The sequence below is a fragment of the Micropterus salmoides genome, unplaced genomic scaffold (genome assembly GCF_014851395.1).
Source record: "Micropterus salmoides isolate LMB-PRFRI ecotype aquatic unplaced genomic scaffold, ASM1485139v1 Ms_hic_scaffold_22, whole genome shotgun sequence".
Taxonomy (NCBI): domain Eukaryota; kingdom Metazoa; phylum Chordata; class Actinopteri; order Centrarchiformes; family Centrarchidae; genus Micropterus; species Micropterus salmoides.
The window spans coordinates 11911004-11932758 of record NW_024041373.1 but is presented as its reverse complement, the minus strand read 5'-3'; the positions used below and the strand labels follow the sequence as shown (position 1 = coordinate 11932758).

General features: G+C 41.7%; 1 protein-coding gene across 30 annotated transcripts in view; it reads left to right on the top strand.

Annotated features, from left to right (window-relative positions):
* LOC119917204 (neurexin-1a) overlaps nt 1–21755 on the top strand; it is a 252869-nt gene that overhangs the window by 131181 nt on the left and 99933 nt on the right. For 2 of the 30 annotated variants that reach the window (XM_038737399.1, XM_038737397.1), the window contains exon 1: nt 16656–17725. The exons of 26 other annotated variants lie outside the window; for them this stretch is intronic. In XM_038737399.1, the coding sequence (XP_038593327.1) occupies nt 17479–17725 (247 nt within the window). In that variant the 5' untranslated portion in view covers nt 16656–17478. Of the gene's footprint in view, nt 1–16655; nt 17726–21755 lie in introns of those variants that run through there. 2 more of the 30 variants (XM_038737401.1, XM_038737400.1) reach the window with 1 other exon arrangement.

The following is a 21755-nucleotide window of genomic DNA, read 5'->3' as shown; positions in this document are numbered from 1 at the left end:
AGTACAGCTGTCATTCATAAATCACAGGGGAACTAACATTATGTTTCATAGTACAATACCATTGCGGTGTTCGGTACATGGAAATTCAAAATATAAATCCATTTGAGCAGAATGCCGGGTTTTCATTTGCCTGTAAATTCACTGTTTAGCTTCGCTTTTTTCTGCTGTTTATAATCAGTTTATAATATCTGAGCTATAGTGTACTCATGAAAAAGAAAATTGTATGTGACAGTGACATGTAAATACATTTATTTAACTAGAACGGGCATTTCCTTAAGAAAATGTGTGTGAGAGCGATTGCTACCGTTGTCGGTGCAATGTGCGGCTCCATCAGCTAAGAGACTCAGTGATGTGCTGCACACTTGTTCAGCAAACCTATGTGTTAAGTTTGGCCCCCTTTTCGTTAACATGCTGTGAGCAGGGTTTTATTCATCAATCTCTGGATCCGGAGCAAGAGCAAGTGCTCAACCACCGGACTACTCAGATACACTGTGAAGGGCTTTCAACTTTCTTTGTCAATCATGTCTTATTCTGACAAAATAAATGGCTCCTAAGCACCAATAAAAGGCATGTTTTGCTTATAAACATATTTTCTGTGATGGCTACTCCACTGTTGAAGAATAAAATAAATGAACATACATTTAGCTGACGCTTTTATCCAAAGCAACTTACAATTGCTATACATGTCAGAGGTTGCACGCCTCTGGACCAACAAGGGATTAAGTGTCTTGCTCAGGGACACAATGGTGGATGGATCACAGTGGGGGATTGAACGCGGGTCTCTCACACCAAAGGCAGGCATCTTATCCATTGCGCCATCATAGCCAAAGGATTGTGCTGTGAAAGACTTAATATCATGTTAACAATGATTGTATTTAAAAAGACTAGCAACACAGAATTTTGAATGTAACCACTGAAAGGGGGAGACCTCAGCCTACAGCTACAACAGGGAGTGAATGAGAGACGACTGAGACTTTCCAATCAATTAAGGATCAGAGATAAAAAACTAAACGTCCACTGAGCAGGATTTTGACATTTTGAGGGAGGAAAGGCATGTGGCTACATTTTGGTACCATTTTTGTGCTTATAGAGATAAATATACGCGACTAGCAGCAGTTTACAAAAAAATTTCTGGTCTGCAAAATCCTCCTGTCTCCACGCTAACTGATCACATGACACACTGGTAAAGTCTGCTAAAAGCTGTAAAACCCTTCACTTTGGAAGGGCATAGCTCCGAAACTAAACATTTTTTTAGCAAACACCAAATACAACCTTGAAAAATCAACATCTTTTCTGCAACTTACAGCTGAAATTGTCTCTAGGTCTCTAGCTGCACATATGCCGGAGCACTAAGCTCTTAAATTTGGAAGAGTGGAGTCCCTGCTCCCATAGGAACCCATTCATTTTAAAATGCATAAAAATATTAATATACAATCACAAAATCAATCATTACAGATACCAGCAATACAGGTAATAGCACCCATCTCATGAAGAAGATGTACAATTTGAAGTTGGAACCAAGTTTGTAGGACAAGCGGTACAGGACTAGTTAGATGCAAAAAACGGCAGAATAAATAATAATAATAATAATAATAAAGAGCGAAGAGAACAAAAGCATGAGAGCTGCAGCTCTCACACTAATTAATTTGTCAACAAAGTTAACTATTATTATAAACTATACTTCCCTTACTATTTCATGGGGAAGCACTTATCTACTTCAAGAAGTAAAACAACCAAATCAAAGACAGCAGATAGCACCTCTAACGCCTTTCATTGGAAAAACAGTGTACCTTGCAGAGAGAGAGAGAGATTGGGTGCAAGTGTCTTGGCATTTTTAAGCAAGTAAAGAGAAGTGTTTGAGAAATTGAACTTGAAATAGCGTGGCAAGTCTTTTAAATCACTGCATCGCAAGTTATGGCCAGACACACATTGCTTTCTGACTGTTTCGTCTTATAGGGGATGCAGACAATACTAAATTATAAGAAAGAGGAAAGCATAAGAGAGATGTGTGGCTATTTTTCTTATTTGCACATTTTAAGTTCCCATATCAGAAGAGTATCTTTAAATAGAGGACATAATTTATTTAGTTACCAGTCATTTATTTTGTGAGAGCATCTTCATAGCTCATGTTATTCTGCAGTTTTCATTGCATACTTTTTCAATTACCCCTACCTCCATCTCCTACAGTGTATTATAAGCATGCCATGTATGTGCTACATGTATCCACATACGCTCTGTACTGGGTTTCATTTTTCAAAGCAATCCACTAGTTCTTCGCTGTGCTGTGAGTGTGTTAGGATAAAAGTATTTCAACTTTTCAGAACAGCGCTGCACCTTTCACTTCGGTGTGATTGGCAAGATGATGACATAGATATAAAAGCAGTCTTCAGATCTTCTCTTCATCATTCCCCAAACACTTCACCCCAGTGATGTGCCAGTACTGTTTTTGAATGAACTGTGGACACAGTGTCTTAGAGTTGTATTTATAGAACCAATTATCCCCACTGGATACCTACAGTCAGTGAAACTGGGGGGGGGGAATACAAGCCATGCTGGCCAAGATGAATAAAATTCCTCTCAGATCATCATGCATGTAAAATTGTGAATTATGATGGTTGTGAATGGTGTTAAACATGTATTTAGTCTCATCACTACAAGCTGTTTTTGATGCCAGTGGGAATAAAACGATAGGGGGGACACAGACTGCATGTATTCAGCATGTGGTGAAGTAATCACATTTCTGCTACCTGCAGAAGCCATTGCCATGGTCAAAAATAACTGTATGCCTCAAAGGGCATTCGACACACCAGACTGCATTACCCTTCCTGTATAAATGCAGTCCCAGTAAAGACAACTTCCCCCAGTGTACAAAAAGTGTATTGCGTCAAAATAAACACAAAGGCAGACAAATAGATAAAATGGCTTTTACACTGCTATATTGTATTTTGTCTTCTCTGTAATATCCTCTGGGGTTTGAAAAACTGTTCTAGTTTTCATTCAGACGGTGGCTTGGCGTGTGTGTTTGTGGGCCTTAAACTCCAGTCTAGACCTCCTGAGGGAGTTTGCCTGCAGTGGTCAAGCATCTGAGGGTAATGTACAGAGACAAACAGAATGGTGTTTGCTGTTGTGCTAAAGTGGGTCGTGAAGAGGCTGCAGCAAAGGCCATGCCTGGCCTTCACGCAATTTTTGCCTCGCCTGGTTGCTCCTCCGCCCAGTCTTATAGCCGGGGCTATTAGTGCCATGTCAATATTGTATCAACGATGGAGGTTGTGTGTGGGTCTACTCTCTATTGTCTCTGCCCAAGGGGCAAAGACGAACACCTCTCACTTGATTTCTAATGTGTCTGAGTCAATGCTCATTCTTGTGTCTTTGTACCTTGAGAATAGTCCTTCTGCGACCAGGCTTGGTATCAACTATGTGATCTGCAATGAATTTTCTTAAACACATGCATGAGAAAGTACAGGGATTTCTGTCATGCATGTCCTCGTCATGTAGTCTAAAGACACTTGTCTATCTATAACACATATATAATACATAGGAAGCCTGGACACCCAGCACACGTTTGTTGCATCAGTCCACAAAAGCAAGAATTCAACTAAATATTTTAAAAAGACTAGAAGCTCAGAATCTAAGAAAGTTCAGAACATAAAAACAACCAGTCTGTATAGTGATGGATTATACTGACAATTTTGTATTCTAAGTAGCAATGTATCAGGTCAGATTTTTCAAGTGAATTAGTCATGAATAGCATACAGAAATAACAGTGATAATTATATGCCTCAGTTTAGCCAATTGTAAATCTTCAGGCTTGTTCCTAGAATTTTCTTTTCATATAAAATAGGGCACTTGTGTTTCAGCATAGTCTCAACGGTGCTCCAGAATGAACAGAGAAACACACACACAAGGCACACAACCAGACAGGAAGTACAGCAGACAGTTTTGTCCCATTGCTCTGATGTGGCATGCAAGTATTAGACCACTTAGTTTGGTTTCGATCAATACAATGGGACACCCAGTCCAGTAGTGAGGCCAAGGGGATATGAGGCACTGGAGTAAACAGCCTGCTATCACATGGAAGTAATGTTCTCTTTGCCCCTAGATGTGGCCCTCTTTTAATGCAGCTCGGCGAAACAAATCTATGGGTCTGAACATATTTGGGCTTCAGTGTGTATTGAAAGCTTGGCCTAGCTTTGAACAGCCATTGTGCCCCAAGATATGAGAGAAGCAGTCTTAAGTGCTTCTGTGCATTCACTCCAGTAGCCATTCCCCCAAATGTGCACACACACATACAATAATTATAGCGCATCCAATGTAAAATTAAACTGATCTGCTGAAGGCTTTTCAAATGACAATTCCATCTTATCAATGGAGATTTATATATTTACTTGAATAAGTTATTAACATTTACTTTATGTGTACACATGCAGGACCTGGCCTAGTGAAATGAAAAGGATCTAGGTTGACATGTTTAAAGTCTTCCTTTCTAAGTATCAAGGATGTTCGTTTACGCTCAGCTGCCAACAACACACCCGCGCAGTGTGTACCACAGGCGCTCTCGCGCATCAGTGGTACGTAGTGTTGGGCAGTAATAGGCCTACTGCAAAATTACTTTTCCCAGTAAAGAGTAATGTAACGGATTACTATTTCCAAAACAGTTGTATTATTACAAGTAACGGTGCGCTACTGAACACACCATCACTTACGTGAATGCGCGACCGCGCTGCAGCTCACCTGCACCGGACCTTATGTTGTTAAGGCCAGCTGTTAGACAAGAAGCTAAAAGACAACTGGAGAACAGAGAGAGAGAGGTATTTTCGACAGCTGTAAGTAACGTCATTGCCTTTACTGTGTCACAGTCTAAGATACAAAGAACATTGTCGTTCGTTGTAAACTTTGTGCGACCAGCAAAAAGTTTTCAACCGCGAACAGTTCTAATGTTACATTTATACTTAGGCTAATTGAAGCATCAGCTAAAGCAACACAGCAACATGAAACTCAGAGAAAAACTCTGTCCGCTGCTGCCAGTGATGCTTGGACTCATCGGGAGAGAGTGGTGTTATAATAGGCTATCACTCAGTAGTGGGCCTAAGTAGAGTAGCTAATACTACTTTTTTAAGGAGTAGGTCTATAGCCTATGCTAAGTAACTAGTAGGTAATATTATTTGAGTAACTTGCCCAACACTGAGTTGACAATAAGGATCAGATAAATTGGGAATGTTTTGATTATTGCTTGTTAGAGGCTATGTCTAATGTTTACTTTGACTTTGTTATCTATTGATCACTCATGTAGCCTATACACTTTGCTGTGTGAATAGTTGCTTTTTAAGTCGTCCTTATGTTAAAGGCTTTGGCACGTTATTAATTAATTTCTTGTGAATGGTTGTGACAAGGTTAAGGCTATATAAGGCCTTTTCACACGGGTCGCTCTGCGCTCCTCATCAACAGACAGGCAAACAAGCGCTCCGAGGTAACCATGGCAACGGCTTCTGTGTGACTGGCGCGATCCCGTTAAACTGTCGCGGTCGTTCTCGCTGCCAGAGTTGAAATGTCAAACTTTTTCCTACAGTTTCCAACAGATAGAGACTGATCAGCTGTTTGAGTTTCCTGAAGAATATAAGTATTTCTTTAACAGTCAGGCCACCAGGTCTATAACAGGCAACAACCTTTGCTGCTGTCTCTTATTCATTAAAAATCATCTATTAACTTCAACAGAACTTATTTGAAAGTTAGTAGTTACATTATTTAGTTATGGATCAATTATTTCATGTTTCATGTTGCACATTTAGCTATTGAAGTTTGGTAAAAATGAATACAAATTAATAATTATTATAGAGAGGTTGCGTTGGAACAGTGGATTAGACCCTTGTCTTTGATTCACACTGCAACACATCCATTAAATAACTTATACTGCTTTTTTGCCAATCACATGCCTGATTATTTACTTTTAATTGTTAGTCCAAAACTAATAAAACCACATCGTGGCACTGGGCAACATCTTCCTGTGTTACCATACACATGGCAACTGTAGTTTTTTTAGTCAGTCCCACATACACAATACTTGCTAGAGCACTAAATGTGTATTAATCCACCTCTGAAAATAGTCCCCAACAAATGCAGTATTTACTGTTCTTAGCAAAATTCTATTCACCCTGATGTTTTAGACAGCCTTAAAAAAAGCCTTATAGTTGAACATGGAATAAAATTTTAACCTAGTATTTATCAGAAATTCCTCTACTAGGTAATGCAGAAACCTGTTTGAAAGCAGCCATTTATTTGAGGTTTAGACGTTTTATGCTTGCAAGATCCACTTTCACGCCTATACAGTATGTGTCAGTGCCTGAAGCTGTATAGTAGGATGTGGATCTGCACTTATTTTCACGCATATTCCATAGCTGCTATTTACTGTTCCAGAAGGACTGTTACTTCCCTTTTTATCATTTGTGAGCTATTGAAAGACGTTTTATTGTTTTGTCCTCTTTTTGTTCCCCTTGTACTTTCACTTATTCTTCCTCCACCTCGAACTCGATGAATTTAAATGGGTTTGTATACCAGGAAGTAGTGGCCATATTTGGGTGAAGGCTGTTGGCATGGAAACCAGGTCTCCTTTCCTCCCACCGTGGATGCTGTAACATGTCTGTAACCTTGCCCAAGCAGTGAGATCTCTGCAGGAAGTGGTGTAGAATAACTAACATCTGTTAGCTGGCTTTGTACAACACCGTGGCATCGTGAATCTGACTTACACACACATATACATGACTTAGTAGTTTACTTTACTAATGGTAAAACATACAATACAGATGTGAAAACGTATGCCACATGCTTATTATGGGATGCAGCTTCATGCTGGCACAGTGGCATTAGTATGGAGGACCAGCAGTGTCTGACGTACGTCGGATTGCTTCATAAGACCGTGTTGCTGTTCATATGGTGTGAGCGGGCTTTGATGTGCCCTCAACTACACAAACTCAGTTTTGTCAATTTAAAAGAGTTCCAGAACATTATTTTTGTGTCTTTGAACAGTATGTGCTCAGACCAGAGTTGATCACAAGCATCACGCACATTTAGTTGTCTACATTGTAATCTCTGCTGTAATCAGAATCTCATCTAGAAGTCATTGCAGCTTGGCGGTGAGAACCTAATTTTTGAGGTGTTTTTATTAATTGGTAGCCCAGAGGGGCCTGTTGACAGGAAATACGAAGCTGTTGTTTCTCCACAACACAATACTAATTAAAGTGTTGACTAGAAGACAGAGTATCTGCTAAACTACCCTGCTGGGTGATACACTGACACTGTGAATATTCCCATCTCTCGTAAACTCAGACTATTGAACATGACACCCAGGAGAACTGTGGCAAGAATCTAAAACACCCCTAAAAAAATAATTTAGCTTGCTTGTATTCGACTATTTATAAACTTTTGATTGCTTCTGTTGACATTCTGTGAATGATTTCACAGTCAGAAGTCATTTAATTGAAGAGAAAATTTGATTTTCAGTTCAGTGAATTGCAAATTGAGATGCTGATGGACATTGTAATCAAAACACACAAAAAATAAATATTTCCCAATAACAGGAACAGAAGAAGCAGTTGATTGTTCTGTAGTTGGAAACAAATTATATTTATTTTACTCATTGTATCTGTGAGGTACTATGTATGTATGTCAGCCCCCTTTGTCAGGCAGAAGGTCAGAGTCACAGCATGTGCAGAGGCAGATAAAAAGAGAACAGATGCAGTACAGCCCAGGAGTGAAGCAGATTTCAATAAATTACTACAAACACAAGTGCTAACCCAAAGAGTCTTGTATGTGGCCATGCTTTGCTTTTGGAAATTAAACATCATACCTGCTGAGCATATGAAGTTTAATAGGCAGATGCACTTTGTGCCAGGTGGGTGGAGTAATTCTGGGGTGTTTTGTCAATATTTGTTATTTTCTCATTTTAGCAAATACTACCATCACAGTGACCCCTATAATTTTGTGACCCACGTGCTTGGAGAGATCGTTTCTGTCTGGCAGGAGTGGACTTGCTGCAGTGCGCTTGATGTTAAAGTTTTGCATGATGAAAATTTCCAACAATGGCACTGCAGCAGGCATCTTTTCCATTTCAGTCAGACCCCTGCGTTAGCTCCACAGGGGGTTTGTTGCAGACAGATCATTTTTTGCCTCGCAATAGTGCGGCACAAACGTTATGGCTCTTCTTTTTGAGGAGCTCAATGTAACTTCATCCGGCAGCACGCAGTGTTGGCCAATAAAATGCATGCAAGTACACCAGAGAGAATACCTTATACCACTGTCAATAAGTCCTTCAAATGAAAAAATGTTGTTTGTCTATGCCCTATAGATGCTACATACAAGCATTTTATGATCTGACACTGCTGTTGGCAGGATGACATGATTTGTTTATGCCCAGTGCTATGGTTAAGGTGTGGTTAGGTTTTATCACAGGGTGTAGTTAGGTTTAGGGAAAGGTTTGGTTTTGGGTAAAATGACTATTTCAAGGTTAGGGGAGCTTTATCATCATTGTTATAGTAATAACCACTTGGTTAAATGTCAGGGAACAATCGTGGTCATTTGTCATTTTTGGGCACTTGCTGGAACAACGGATGCAGTTGTTGTACTATGCAGGACTGCCCCACCATTGTGCTAAGTTGCTACAAACCTGGCATTGATATGAAGAAGAAAATGTATGAACTTTCCAAAGTTTTACAATTTGGCATCAAAGCCCAAAGACTTTTGAAAAGCCTTGTATTTAATTTTCATGAACTTGCACCCCAAAACGTCCTGTTTTACACCAAGATCTCCTGTGTTGTTTTACAGTAGTGCTACTGTTAGTGTGAAAGCCCGCTAAGTTCCAAATTAAGGATAGACCTGGAGAAAGAATCAGACAGGCTTGACAGACTTTTTTTCCACTAAATAAGAGTGTTGATGTGATACACTAAAGGACACGGACTATGCCTGCAGTATAGCCACCGGAGCATCTGGACAAACTTGTAAAAGGCTGTCGCAAAGCAAATGAAAGCGCCTCTGTTTCAAGAGGGGCTTGCCAGCTAGTCTCCATCGCAAACAAACAACTGTTTAATATGTCTGAGCATAGCTGTGTGCTCCAAGCAATATTAACACTATGCTCAAAGGGCTTAGACAATGCAAATTCTCCTCTCTTTCTCCATCACAGCGAGGTCAGCACTTATCCGTCTGAATTGTCCTTGAACTCCACTAACTTCTAAAGTTTTTACAGCTAAAGGACAGTTTTAAAGCGTGGCACTGCTCAAATCCTCTCTTATCTGTAGACAACTGGGTGGAGAGCACACACAGATCACCGACTGTCTTAGCCAAAGTCAGTCCCGGCAATAGAGCTGTCCTGACTGGGTGATTTAGTTGTTGCCGATTCTAGATCTTCACTTTTTATAGGGACAAGGAAATGAATGCAGTGAAGCCTGCAGTACTAGTGTATGCAGGCAGCTGGAGTCAATCTGCCTCACTCATTCTGTATGTGACACCCTTTCATGAGTATACATTGTTTGTGTACCCAGGCACACAGGTGAACTACGGATTCATTGCAAAGTTTAATGATCATAGTTTAAAGAACAGTTTTACTGCTGCTGTTATTTTTCAAAGTAATAATTCCGTAAATTGAGATGCAGAGTTGCAGTGAAAAGATAGAAAAGACTGATGCATGCTATGTTTAACCCTGAAGTGCAATGATTTGGTTAGCGGAGAGTGACTGAAAGCCGTTGCCTCCATTGAGTGAAATCCCGCAGGCTGTGACTCAGTGGTGTAACTGGGACACTGGGCACGCTTGTCATCATAGAAACAGAACATCAGATTGTGATGTTTATTGCAGCTTCAGTAATATCCGCTGCCTTCCCTTCGACACACAGCTCCGCTCGCTCACTTTGCCCATCTGTGGCACAGGAGCCTTCAGTGTTGATTGGCTATTACTTGTGACGTGTAAACATTCAGGTGGGTGGGACATACAGACTACAGAGTGAGACTAAGAGAGATTAATGTTTTAAAATTAATTTAACTTAACTTTTTTTTCGGCTTATCTGTGAAATGATCCGATCCATGACTCAAAACTTTGATACAATCCAAAATCCGTTGCACCCCTAGTCACCACTTCGCTTTCCACTGGATTTTGTTGCATGCATTTGGTGTTACCACCATGGAAAATGCAAGCGTGTCTTGTCCCCATAGCTAACTCCATATATGAACTAGTCCATCTACAGTCCAAAGCTCGCCCTCCAATGCTTCCCTACCATACAGCAGATATTGTTCAGCTGCTCCTCTTTACCTTGCTCCTCTCCCACATGTCAGAATTGGGTCAGACGTACCAGCCACCTCAGCTTTGTTTCTTCTGCAACAGTTTGCCCAGCACAGATTTACCTGCTGTTTGAACGCAGCAGCACAATACCTCATCTCAATCTTCAGCGGCGTGCATTTCATGCAACAGCTTTGTGTGTGAAGCTTGTGTGAAGTACAACTTCTGCGTTGTGTGCCATAAAGGTGAGAGCCACGGGAGACCTTACAACTCCCATTATTCATGTGTAGATGTTTCTTCAAGGATTCATGTCATTTGAATGATTCAAATCACAGATAGGACTGAAAAATACACTTTGACAGATCCTTGACATGCATGACATTGCATGGCATATAGTTTAGGTTCAGTAGTTTAACGTGCACTTTGAATGAAAACACTGGATATTAAGAGCAGCAGTAGTGCTCATTGATTAAACTTTGTGAATGCAGGAGAAGCTTTCATTGTACGTTTGCATGTAGAAGGATCCTCACTTGACTAGTCAGGGCTGCAATATCCCTTTGTATTTAAAAAGCTTTATTTCTGATATAACAAACATGAGTTTACTGTTGCATGCTTTTCCAAAGAGAGTTCATTCAAAAAGAGTCTAGTGGCTTTTGAGAAGAGCTTAAGTGGCTTGTTTATAAATACTTGGGTATTCAGAAAAAGACTATTTTTTCCCACTGAACGTCTTTGTTGTCCCAGTTAGCCGTAGCATGAGAGAGTGTCTCGATAACAAAGAAGCTGTGGACTCCTGAAGGGGGACGCAGTCCGCCCTTGACCTGTTCAGGATGAAGTGCTCTGAGAAGGGAACTGATCTACTTTGGAAGGATTTCAGGAAAGACAGACAGAGACAGACAAAATGCCCCGGTGGCCCACTGCATCTTGGGAACTGTCAGAGGAGATAGAGAGAAAGCCTCCGGAAAGCCGACGACCTATGACCCCTATCTCTCTCACTGACAGTAAGGATTTGCTTTATGTATTTGCAGACACATCATCGTCACACATATACGCACCCACTCACTGATACACACAGTATGTACATACGACTGTACGCACACACACAACCTTTATTTGCACTTACATACAAGGATTTTTGAATGTTATTACCACTGTGCCTGATCTAAATGTTTATTTAAATGGATTTATGGAAATGAATAACACTGTTGTTGCATCGTTTATGCATTAGGAGAAAAACACTTCATCACATCAGCCAGATTCCAAGGCATCCCTCGCCAGCAGAATCCAATGAGTGAAAGGAGCCTATTGGCTACACAAACAGCTCAGTGTGCAGTGAAAAAATTCCGTTTATCTTCCATATATGCAGTCTGGGCCTGCTCCAGCCCTGGTAATTGGTAATGGAAAGGATGCTGTGTGCAGTATGTGCATGTGTGTGTGTTATTATATCTGTGTGTATGCGTAGGGTATGTGTGCTTACGCCAAACAATAGAAGAGAAAACAGTATCATTATTTGACTGTAAGCATGTCACTGTGTTTTTATGGAGATAAATTGTTGAAAATGCAAAAACTGTATCATGTTAAATGATTTCCACATGCATTTACTTATTTTTGTACAAAACAAGATAGTGCCTCACCGCTCCTTGAACCCCCCCCCCCCATAAAAAATTGCTATGTAAAGATAAAAATCAAACCAAATAACATTTGGTATTAATGGTATCAAAAGAATGTTTTTAAATGAGCTTTTTTTTTACTTAATTTAGTTTCTCCATTAAATTAATTATAATGTTGAAGTCGTTTGAGACTAAATTAGAGTAAGGCTGAATGAGAAATGATGTGGTGGTTTTGTTTCTTTTTTTGGCCTTAAGTGAAAATGAAGTGTTGTGTTACACCACCATGCAGTGCCACTTGCTGATTTGATTTTACAACACTAACTGTGCATTATTTCCTATTAGTAGGCTGTTTTATCAGCTTGAGTGGTGTTATTTATGTAGTCTTCACAGCTTGCATAGTGAACAGTGTGTGCAGCACAGATCTCTATGCGGTTGCCGAATTCTACATAAACTGTGACATTGGATGTTGGTGTAGCAGATTTTTCTGAGCTTACAGTACATGCATGCATGCTATTGCTTTGAAAAAAAGCATTTACTGTGTGGCAGCAACACATGCATGAGAGATAGATATTCATAGAAATAGCTAATCACTTAATGATGAAAGTAGTCATGGCTATGGTGATCTTTTAAACCTTAAGCTACAGGGGCTCTACAGTAAGAGCCAGCCAGAGATGCTGAGTCGATGCCTTTTTGACCTGTGGAGGTCAGAGTTTACGTCACTCACTCAAACAGACGCATTAGAGTAATCTGACAGACGGGCATCCTGATGTAACGCCCTCTGCTAAGACAAACAGTATTGACACTCTGGCCTGCGTCTGTGTTAAAGCACAGTACAGCATGTGTGTTTGTATTGAGTGTTGAATCCCTGTTATCTGTCTGTTCTTATCATGTCACATCTCTGGATGACTAAGACAGCACTCTATTTCTATTCCCGTACACTTGGACGCATTAACATCAGTGCATAGTGTGCTCGTCTGTCACTCTGTGTAGCATTTGTGCATCATGTTTGACTGAGTAATGATGACACGTTTTATATTTGCAGAATATTCCCAGTTGTATAAAGAGCTCAGGTTTAATACTACATGTCAACATAGGACAGGCAATATCATGTGGTGTCCAATACCTTTGTCTTTGTGATGACAGGGTGGCACTTTATGTAATTGACGGTGTCTTGTGTGCCTCAAATTAAAAATGAGAATTGTGACTAATCACAGTTTGTTCCTCTTTTGACCCCTCACTGCGGCTTTATATCACAGGAAAGGATTGAATCTAACTTTTACATTTCTCAGTTGATCAGATAAACGGTTCATGAAGATCAGGTGAGCAGGAATTTTTCCAGCCTGCTCACTACAGCATACTCTCTCTACCAGTTTACAGTATACCCCAGAGGTAAAGGCCTCCAAACGCCCTTGTTCGTAGGGACACATGTTTCCGTGCCTGACACAGATGTGTCATTCCAGCACAAGACAGGTATACCCGGTTCATGCATGGCTTGTCCTGTATGCTTGATCTGCTCTGTGCCAACAGTTGGATCTGATATGCTAAACTGAACCCAATTAGAAAATGGTGTGCAAACTGCTGTAATCCTGGACCTTTTAGCATTCCACTGATCGTGTTAGATAAAATATCGCTTCATTAGATACATTATCTTGTAATGGCAACAGTAAACATCAGCGTGGCTCTTGAGGAGGAGAAACATTGCCGTCAAAGTGGTTCTGAGTGCCCATCCTTCTCTAAAGGGTCTCTCCCTATGTGATAAAGTGTTGCCTGATGGCCCTTTAACTGATTTAAAGGTCATGCTCCAGTCAGGTACTCTTAGACCACCCATCTGCTGCTCTCCCGCCACTATTTCTCCAGTCCTCCAAAAATCATCTAATCAGCTCAGAGCACTGTGGTTGCAGTCTTAAGTGAGAAACAAAGACTACTCTTGTCCTTTTATACTCTTTTGCTCTCCAAGGGACACTACATTACACCCAAGACCAATTTCTCCTCCTCTCACTGATCACTTAGATCAGGGGGGTTAAAAGGCAGCCACACTTTCCAACAGACTTCACTCTTTTGTTCCCCCCTTCTTCTTTTAAGATAACCCTCCATGGCTTTATTCTGGAGGTTTTACCTTAGAAAGAAACAGAAAAACAAAGAACTGTAGATCCAAAATGGGAAATGTGCTCAAAGCATCACATCCATCAGAGACTTGCACGATCCTTTGGGGTCTTAAATGGAAACAAAGAAGAGCTGTTTTTGGCTCTCTGTCAAGAAGACATCTTGCTAACAGGAACAAGAGTCAGAACACGCTGGGTAGTAAAAGAAAAAAAAAACTCTTTAATGATAAAAGTTTAGTTGTGGAAGAGGATTTTCTCATTTTGTACCCAACGCTCTACAATCATCTGGTTAAAGCCGAAGAGATTGGTAACTGTGCTGAAATTAGTTTAGGTCATGGTCCCAGGTGTTTGCTTTTGTGCAGGCAGAAGCTGTATGCATGGCCTGTGTTTTTCTTGCTTCTCGTTCTTCAGTTAGCCAATTTGTCATAGAAAATGACTGGAACAAAGGGCAACCTGCTGAAGGCTCAGTGGTATTCTAGCAGAGGTGATCTTATAGGAATTGATCAGAACACATCACATCTGATTGTCTTCTTTTAACATTTGAATATCTGCAGTAATATGACACAGTGATGAAGACTTTTGTAATAGTTATATTACTTAATCTTGTAAAATGCTAATAATCTTCTGTTGCACTGAATATGTCAAACATAAGCTGGCAGCTTTGTGATAAACCTACAGACCTTGTGTGCACTTTGCCATTTTGCCACTTGGGGGCACAAATGAACAAGTAACTAATGATAAACCTGATAAAGGTATCACCTCACTGCTGATGTCATTAACTTTAGCTGCTGCACACTAACACGCCATTTCCACCACATAATTTTTTGTGCACACATTACGCTTTTATTTACCCCAAATATCAATGTGCAATTTAGGATCTAATTTTATTTCTCTTTAAAAGTTTGCTATTCAGAAAGAAAGTAAGTCAGGTTGTTGTCCTTGGCAAGCAGCCCTGATAGATTGCCTTATTAGGTGCAATTATGCAGATTGCACTGCTGATAATTATAAAAGTGTAAACACATTCAGCAGGAACATTCCTTTTCACCATTGCAAATGAGAAGAGAGCGGTGGTTCCGTGCTGCTGACTTTTTAGCACCAGGTGGCTGCACCAAGTTATTGAGATTCTACAAGGTGAGAACAACACAGTTGCTTAATGTGTGCAGCATCTGCTCTGTACTTAAGTCTTTTTTTACTACTGTATAGGAACACAATACCTGATACAACAGGATTAGAGGTATCCTCATCTTTCCTCATGCCAGATGGCAGATTATATTCATTTTACCAGTTATGCTCATCTTATAACACTATAGTGTCTGTTCTATTCTTTTCTCCCTATATTCAACACAGATTACAGCAACCGTGCTAAAAATTGTGCCACCAGTTCTAAATCAAGTGAAATGTTCAATCCTTGATGTTTATTTAATTGGTTGTTTAATTGCCTTTTTTCCTCAAGGCTTTTTTCATTGTCTTCATGTAAACAGTCAAGTGAAAAAGATAATGGAGGAGGACATATTATCCTCTGTGTCACGCCGGCTAAGTTGGCTTTCTTTGGGCGTGAAATGCCTGCGTATTCCCTGTAAACCGTAAAGATCATCTCAGCAGTGCTTACAGTTGGGTTGTTTTTTTTCCTGCAGCTTAGAACACTGCAATTCGAAGGGGAGGATGTTGAACGGCCAGCATGCAAACAGAAGCAGGCACACTGCAGCTGAGCCTTGTGCTCTCCAGTCCTGAACTCTGAACACTGAGCACACTTCCCAGCTGAACCGGATTGTGTTTATCAGCAGGGCTTTTATGTCCACATGTTCTCTACGTTCCCGTAACCCGTGCTGCACACTGAGTCTGCCATCAGCATTCCCTCTCTTGTGAGAAACGGTCTTTTATTAGCAGGCAAGGCGAACTTGCCCAGATTCAGCACCCTCTCTGTGGACAGTGCTCAACTGCCAGCTCCGGCACTGTGCATGCTTTGTTTATATGTGTGTGTGTGCGCACATTGTGCGTGTTCACATGTTTGTGAGTGAGAGAGGGAAAGAGAGATAGACAGAGAGAGAGAGTTGCCTATGTGGGCTGCAGCATCATCACTCTTCTAAAATCTTGCTAACGACAGACTGCAGAGTCCTGTCAAGAACCTATAGAAAACAGGTTTCCTTGGCGATGGAGAGGCAAGGGTTGGGTTGGGACTACTTGGCTTCAATTTTTCATATCCACAGGACTATTTTCAAACAACTTTACCAAATTCACAGAGAGGGAAAGAGAAGGGAGAAGGAAAGGAGAGACAGGGAGTGGAAGAAGAATAAGACTCTGGAGAGATGACGTGATAAAAGTAGAAACATAACTGAATCCAGCCTGTCCTGCATTCTCGTTTGCTTTCTTTATTCCTTTTACTGCACTTGAATGTCCACTCAGGAGAGTGGATTGAAATAGACTGAACACGGAGAGCAGGGAGAGGTTGTGAAAGGAATCAGGGCTGGGGGACATAGCTTCAATTCCTGCTATTCTGCCTAAATAGGCTCTTCCTCTGTAATGCACCCAGGCTCCAGTGATTCGCTATGTGAATGCTGCCCATTTGCATAGCCACTCTCCCTTCTGCTTCCTGGCTGGCTGTCGAGGCTCCCCCTCCCTCTGTCCTCCTCCTCCTTCTCCTCCTCCTCCTCCTCCTCTCTCCACTCTTCCTCTTGCGCACATCTTCTGGAACGGCGCTGCCGATGCTGCCTGTCTGTGTGTGAGTGTGTGTTCTTGCCCGGGGCTGCTCTCTCAGGTACTGTCGTTGCTATCGCTTGGTCTCATTGAGAGCAGAGATCTTTAGATGGGGGAACGGGTGCGCTACTTGGCACAACTTACAGGTGCAATCACGCCGTCTCTCCTGCGTGCCGCTGCAGCTGTCCGACACATGCAAATGAGACACGGATTTAACTATGGTCCCATTCCTCTGGACATCCTTTGAGACCACTGGAGGAGGAAAAAGGGGGGAACTCAGAATGTCTGTCTTGGTTTTCTGAAGACATTCACTTTGCACCGGTGCTATCAGTGTTTTCTGAAGTTGATGGCATTCTCTTTTTGTTCCTGGTAATTGCATTTTTTGGAATATTTACAGCTTTTGGTGGGAAGATGTTTCTAATTTTGTGAGGGCTTAACAGAAGGAGAAAGAGAGAAACAGAAAACAAGGGAACTAGGGGAATTGGAGCAAGCTGGGATTTCTCCATTGCTGCTTGAGGTTGCCCTAATTTCTTGAGTGAATGTTTTTGATTGTTTTTGTATGATGATTTATGATACTTTTTTACCTCCCTGGGTGCTGCTACGGATTTCCTAACTCAGTGGAGAAGAGGCCCCCCTCCCCACAACCGACATTTTGCTTGGTGTCCCTTCTGCTTTTTTTTGTTGTTTTTGTTGGCTTTTTCTATGGATCTGTGCGAGTGTCTCCAGGCATAGTGAAATTTGGCTAGGTGAAAAGTATGGGGCTGTAAGGCTCACTGAAGTTCCACCTTGATCTGAAGCCTCATCTGGCCACTCAGGGAAGATGTTCGGTGGCTGGAGGACACAGTTTGCTCCCCCGAGGCCCGTAGCAGAGCCCCTAAACCGGAATTCAGCTTCTCTCACCCACCTGGCCTTGTGGATCACTGCCCTGGCCCTGGGCTTTGTGGCAGGGTCAGAACCAGGTGCTGTGGAGAGTCTCCACCACATTCACCTCTCCCACGGAAACAAGCGTCACCATACTGTGCCTATTGCTATCCACAGATCACCTGCATCCCTAAGAGCAGGGCACAGTAAGTATTTCTTGTCTCACCATCAATACAATTCTTTGCGTACAGTAACTTCTTGAGTAGTTTTGTTTTAGATCTCATCATTTCTATTAACTTTTAGCAATCTTCACTGACTCTTTCTTATATGTTACTGCCAATTCAAGCCTAAAAATATTAGTTTAATATTAATAATATTTTTGTTTTGGGGTTGTCTTGGTTCAGATTCCCCTTCTGAACACACACAGACACACAGCTCTGTAAGACATGGCAAGTCCAGCTTAGATCCATTTTCTTCGCCTCAGCAAAGTGCCCTCTGTCTCCCTGTCTGAGATTAGCCATATCCCTATCTCCAGATGCTCCGCTGTGTCCAGATTAGTTAGGATTAGAACATTGTGGCGTTCCATGTTGCCCTTGGGTGTTTGGAAGAGACAGAGATGTGTTGCCTCCAGCCCTGCGTGGCGTCGAGGCGCTTTTCTGGCCCCTGCCCAGCATGGATGAGGCTTGTGTGGCGAGAAGGTTTATGGCACAGGCATTAAAAGTCACAAAGAATCTCAACTATGAGGAATTATATAACTTCACCCCAAGTACTTATGGTAGATTGTAGTCTCCTATGCAGTACGTGTGAGAATGATTTTAGTGAGAATGCATCTTTTTTCCCCCACTTGTTTTGTGGTACATGTCTCCACTAGAATTTTTTTCTGTGTGAATTTCACCTGAAGTTCTGAGTGACGCTGGTGTAAGAGCTTGAGGTACCAAGACACCAAAATACTCCCTTTTCGTTTTAGTCATCATACTGCCCAGGCAGTTTTTGGAGTGACGTAATCACTACTGGTGTAACACTGACGTAATGCTGAGGTGGATTCCATTGAGTAGACGCTGTTTAATAATGTGCAACAAATCTCTACTGTAATGTTGATGTCTAATATTAAAGTTTAACATCATTAAGTTGTGAGTGATAACACTATTACAGAGCAGCACTGGCATTTTGAGGATGTTTCTATTGGACACAGGAGCAGCTCAGAAACAAGACTGGAGCCTGGATCACTGGGCAGAGAACAAGGGAGTCAGTGCTCCTCAGTCATGATGAGAGAGATGGGAGGTTTGCCATCCTACTGAGACAACAAGAGAGGCAATTAGGCCACTCTGCCGTGACCTGTCTGGTGCGGACTGCGCTCAGCGCGCCTCCTGGACCCCAGGGGTAGGCGGTGCTTGCAGGGCGATACCACGACTTAATATCATAGTTATCGCTGCTGCTCCGCCCGTGCTGTTATTATGAGAGAGAGAGAGAGAACAGCTTTCTCAGTATCATGATTACACTTTTGGTTGATCAGTGCACGGAGGGTGCACGGATGTAAAATGGGAGACTGCTGTTCTACATGTTACCTGGCTCTAGGACAAAGCCTGCTGTTGTAAAGCCTCATTGCTGTTGTCTTAGCTGTACTGCAATTGGTTTTATTTTCACAGGGATTGTTCCTTACATTATTGTGTCTCTTCACTGCAGCAATTAAACATGTACAGCTAAATTTTTTTCAGTCTAGTTTGTGAATGAAAGAGCCATAGCCCCTCAGGTTTGAATCTGTATTTCTTAACAAAATCTTTTTGTGCCTTAATTTCCATGTATTAAACAAAAAGTAGCTACATGGTATCTTCAGTTGCTCTCTTTCTCACTGTTTGTTTCTGCACCCACCTCTCTCTCTCATAGCTTTCAGTGTCACCATCAATGTTAAAATCTAATCCTATTTGCAATACTTATGTAACTGTACCTGCCTTTCACCATTGTTGTCACAGGGCGATTAGACCAAACAAAGCTAATAGAGTGCTGACAGTTAGCTCTATATGCAAATTGCCTCCATGGCTATTTCATGGCCAAAATGCACCTTTTCACTTAGTATGTAGCTAAATTTAGTAACTCTGACTGCCCTAATGGTGGGCTATCCATCCATTTCTCCAAATATTCTCCACGATGTCAGACAAAATTCATAGGAAAACACACATTTCTCTCTCTCTCTCTCTCTCTCTCTCTTATATATAGATATATAGATATATAAATAAGAGAAAACACTTGTTCCTTCCTTGTATTAATTGAACTCTTGTCACTGATTTATATGGAAAGAAGAAGAAAATTACCATGGTCAGGATGTATGAAATTGAGTTGGAGTGTGATGCATTGTTTGTTTAGGGCTAGCAGTAATGAGGTTCAGACAGTATCAACTCTGACTAGCAGACACACCATTCATCATGAATAGACTCCCAGAGGTGATAGTCTTTCCCAGAGATGGATACGATACTTGATATGCTGGATAACTAGGTTATCATATTTTCTCCTCTACCTGCTGTTCTCATTCATTGAGACTGGATAGATGAGATGATCTGATCGATGGGACAAGTGTTTAAGCGATAAATCTTTTTCAGTGGTTAGTGGGAAACTTCTATTGGCTAATGCAGACGTTAGTAATTTGGCAGTTCCCACTGTCTGAGCAAAATATACAGCACCTTCCAAGTTCTCACTTGCTTACTCTTCCTTTGCTTAGTGTTAATGTGTGTGTCATCCTGTCAGAGTCATAGCCCGTATGTTTAGTAGGTGGGAAGTGAACCTCCAGATCAATGATGATTATGTGATATACTTACCATGTCTGAGGAAACCCCCGCCTAACACCTGCTCCATCAACTGCTGCACAAATGGCTTTTGCATTTCAAAACTTGGTTGTTTGATCCAAGATGCTGAAGCAAACTAAGTGATTATAATCAATTTTAAAGCTCTCCACCTTCAGAGCTACAGTAATGGTAGAATAGATTAGAGACAGTGCTCGTCTGTGCTGGCTCTGCTGCAGAGAACAGGCGAGAAGGTGGTGGGGGTAGCAGAAATAAAGGGAGGTAGGGAATGAAGAACAACAGCAATGGAGAAAGTCAAGAAAGAAAGGAGGAGCGAGAAAGAAAAAGAGAGAGAGGAGTGAAAGTGGATGGTCTCTGATGTAGTCTTGCTGCCGGTGTGTTGTGGGCTTGTATAATATAATTACTCCCATGTCTCTGAGCTGATGTCATTCTGCGATAGTGTGAGGATGACAGTATCTCGGCTTCTGTGAGGCAGCAGAGATGATAGCTGCCCTGATAAGGATCTGAGTACATGTTCCTCTGCTCTAGAGGGAGCAGAGGCAGTTATTGACCCACGGACGAGAGAGTGAAGACTGCAGCCATTTCATTCTCCTCTTCCTCTGATGTGTGACAACACAAATGCACTCTATTTTTTGTGTGCATGTGTGTGTGTGTGTGGGCGCTTTAGGTTTTTAACCTACTTGCATGTTACGATACTCGCTCGCTCTGTTCTTCTTTTCTTCCTTCCTCCCTGCTCTCTGCACTTCCTATCCTCCTCGACCACTCAGCCTAACCTGCACTTGCTCCCACATTGGTCTACAGAGCCCATCCAAGCAGACAGAGTGGGCAGCCTTTTGCGCCTGCAGTGGTCTGTATGGTTTCGGTGGTGACCAGGCTATGGTTGGCATGAAGGGAAATGAGACCTGACTGTGCGTGCGGTGGGCAGCAAAGGGTCAGCTGAGTAATGTGTCTGGTTTCGGATTAGAGACTTAGGAGACAGAGAGGGAGAGAGAGAAAAAGAGCCCCCTCCTTTGACTCAAGGGGATTTCTGCCCCCCCACCCCCCACATGCATAGGTCCTGGATGAGTTTGAGTCAGGGAGCTCTTTACCCATAAGGCACGCAGTGAATCATCATCAACAGCATCGTCTTTTCTGCCATCTCCCTCTTTCTTGTTCATCCTTTCCGTCTGTCTGTTTACACCCGTGGCTTTCCGTTTTAAAGGTATTTTTAAACGATTGCTTCCAATGATAAGTTCCGCTGCTGGTGTCAACATCCATGTGATGTCTAACAATCATGATAGTGGAAACTCGTCATTTGGCACAGAAATTGGAGAAAGCTTTCATACAGCAAACTGCACCATTTTCCAGTGTGCCGTGTTGATTTCACACATGCACAGCTGTTAACCCTGCAAAATACAACGGCATATTGTAATGGGAAAATGCCACTGTAACAGTTACAGAC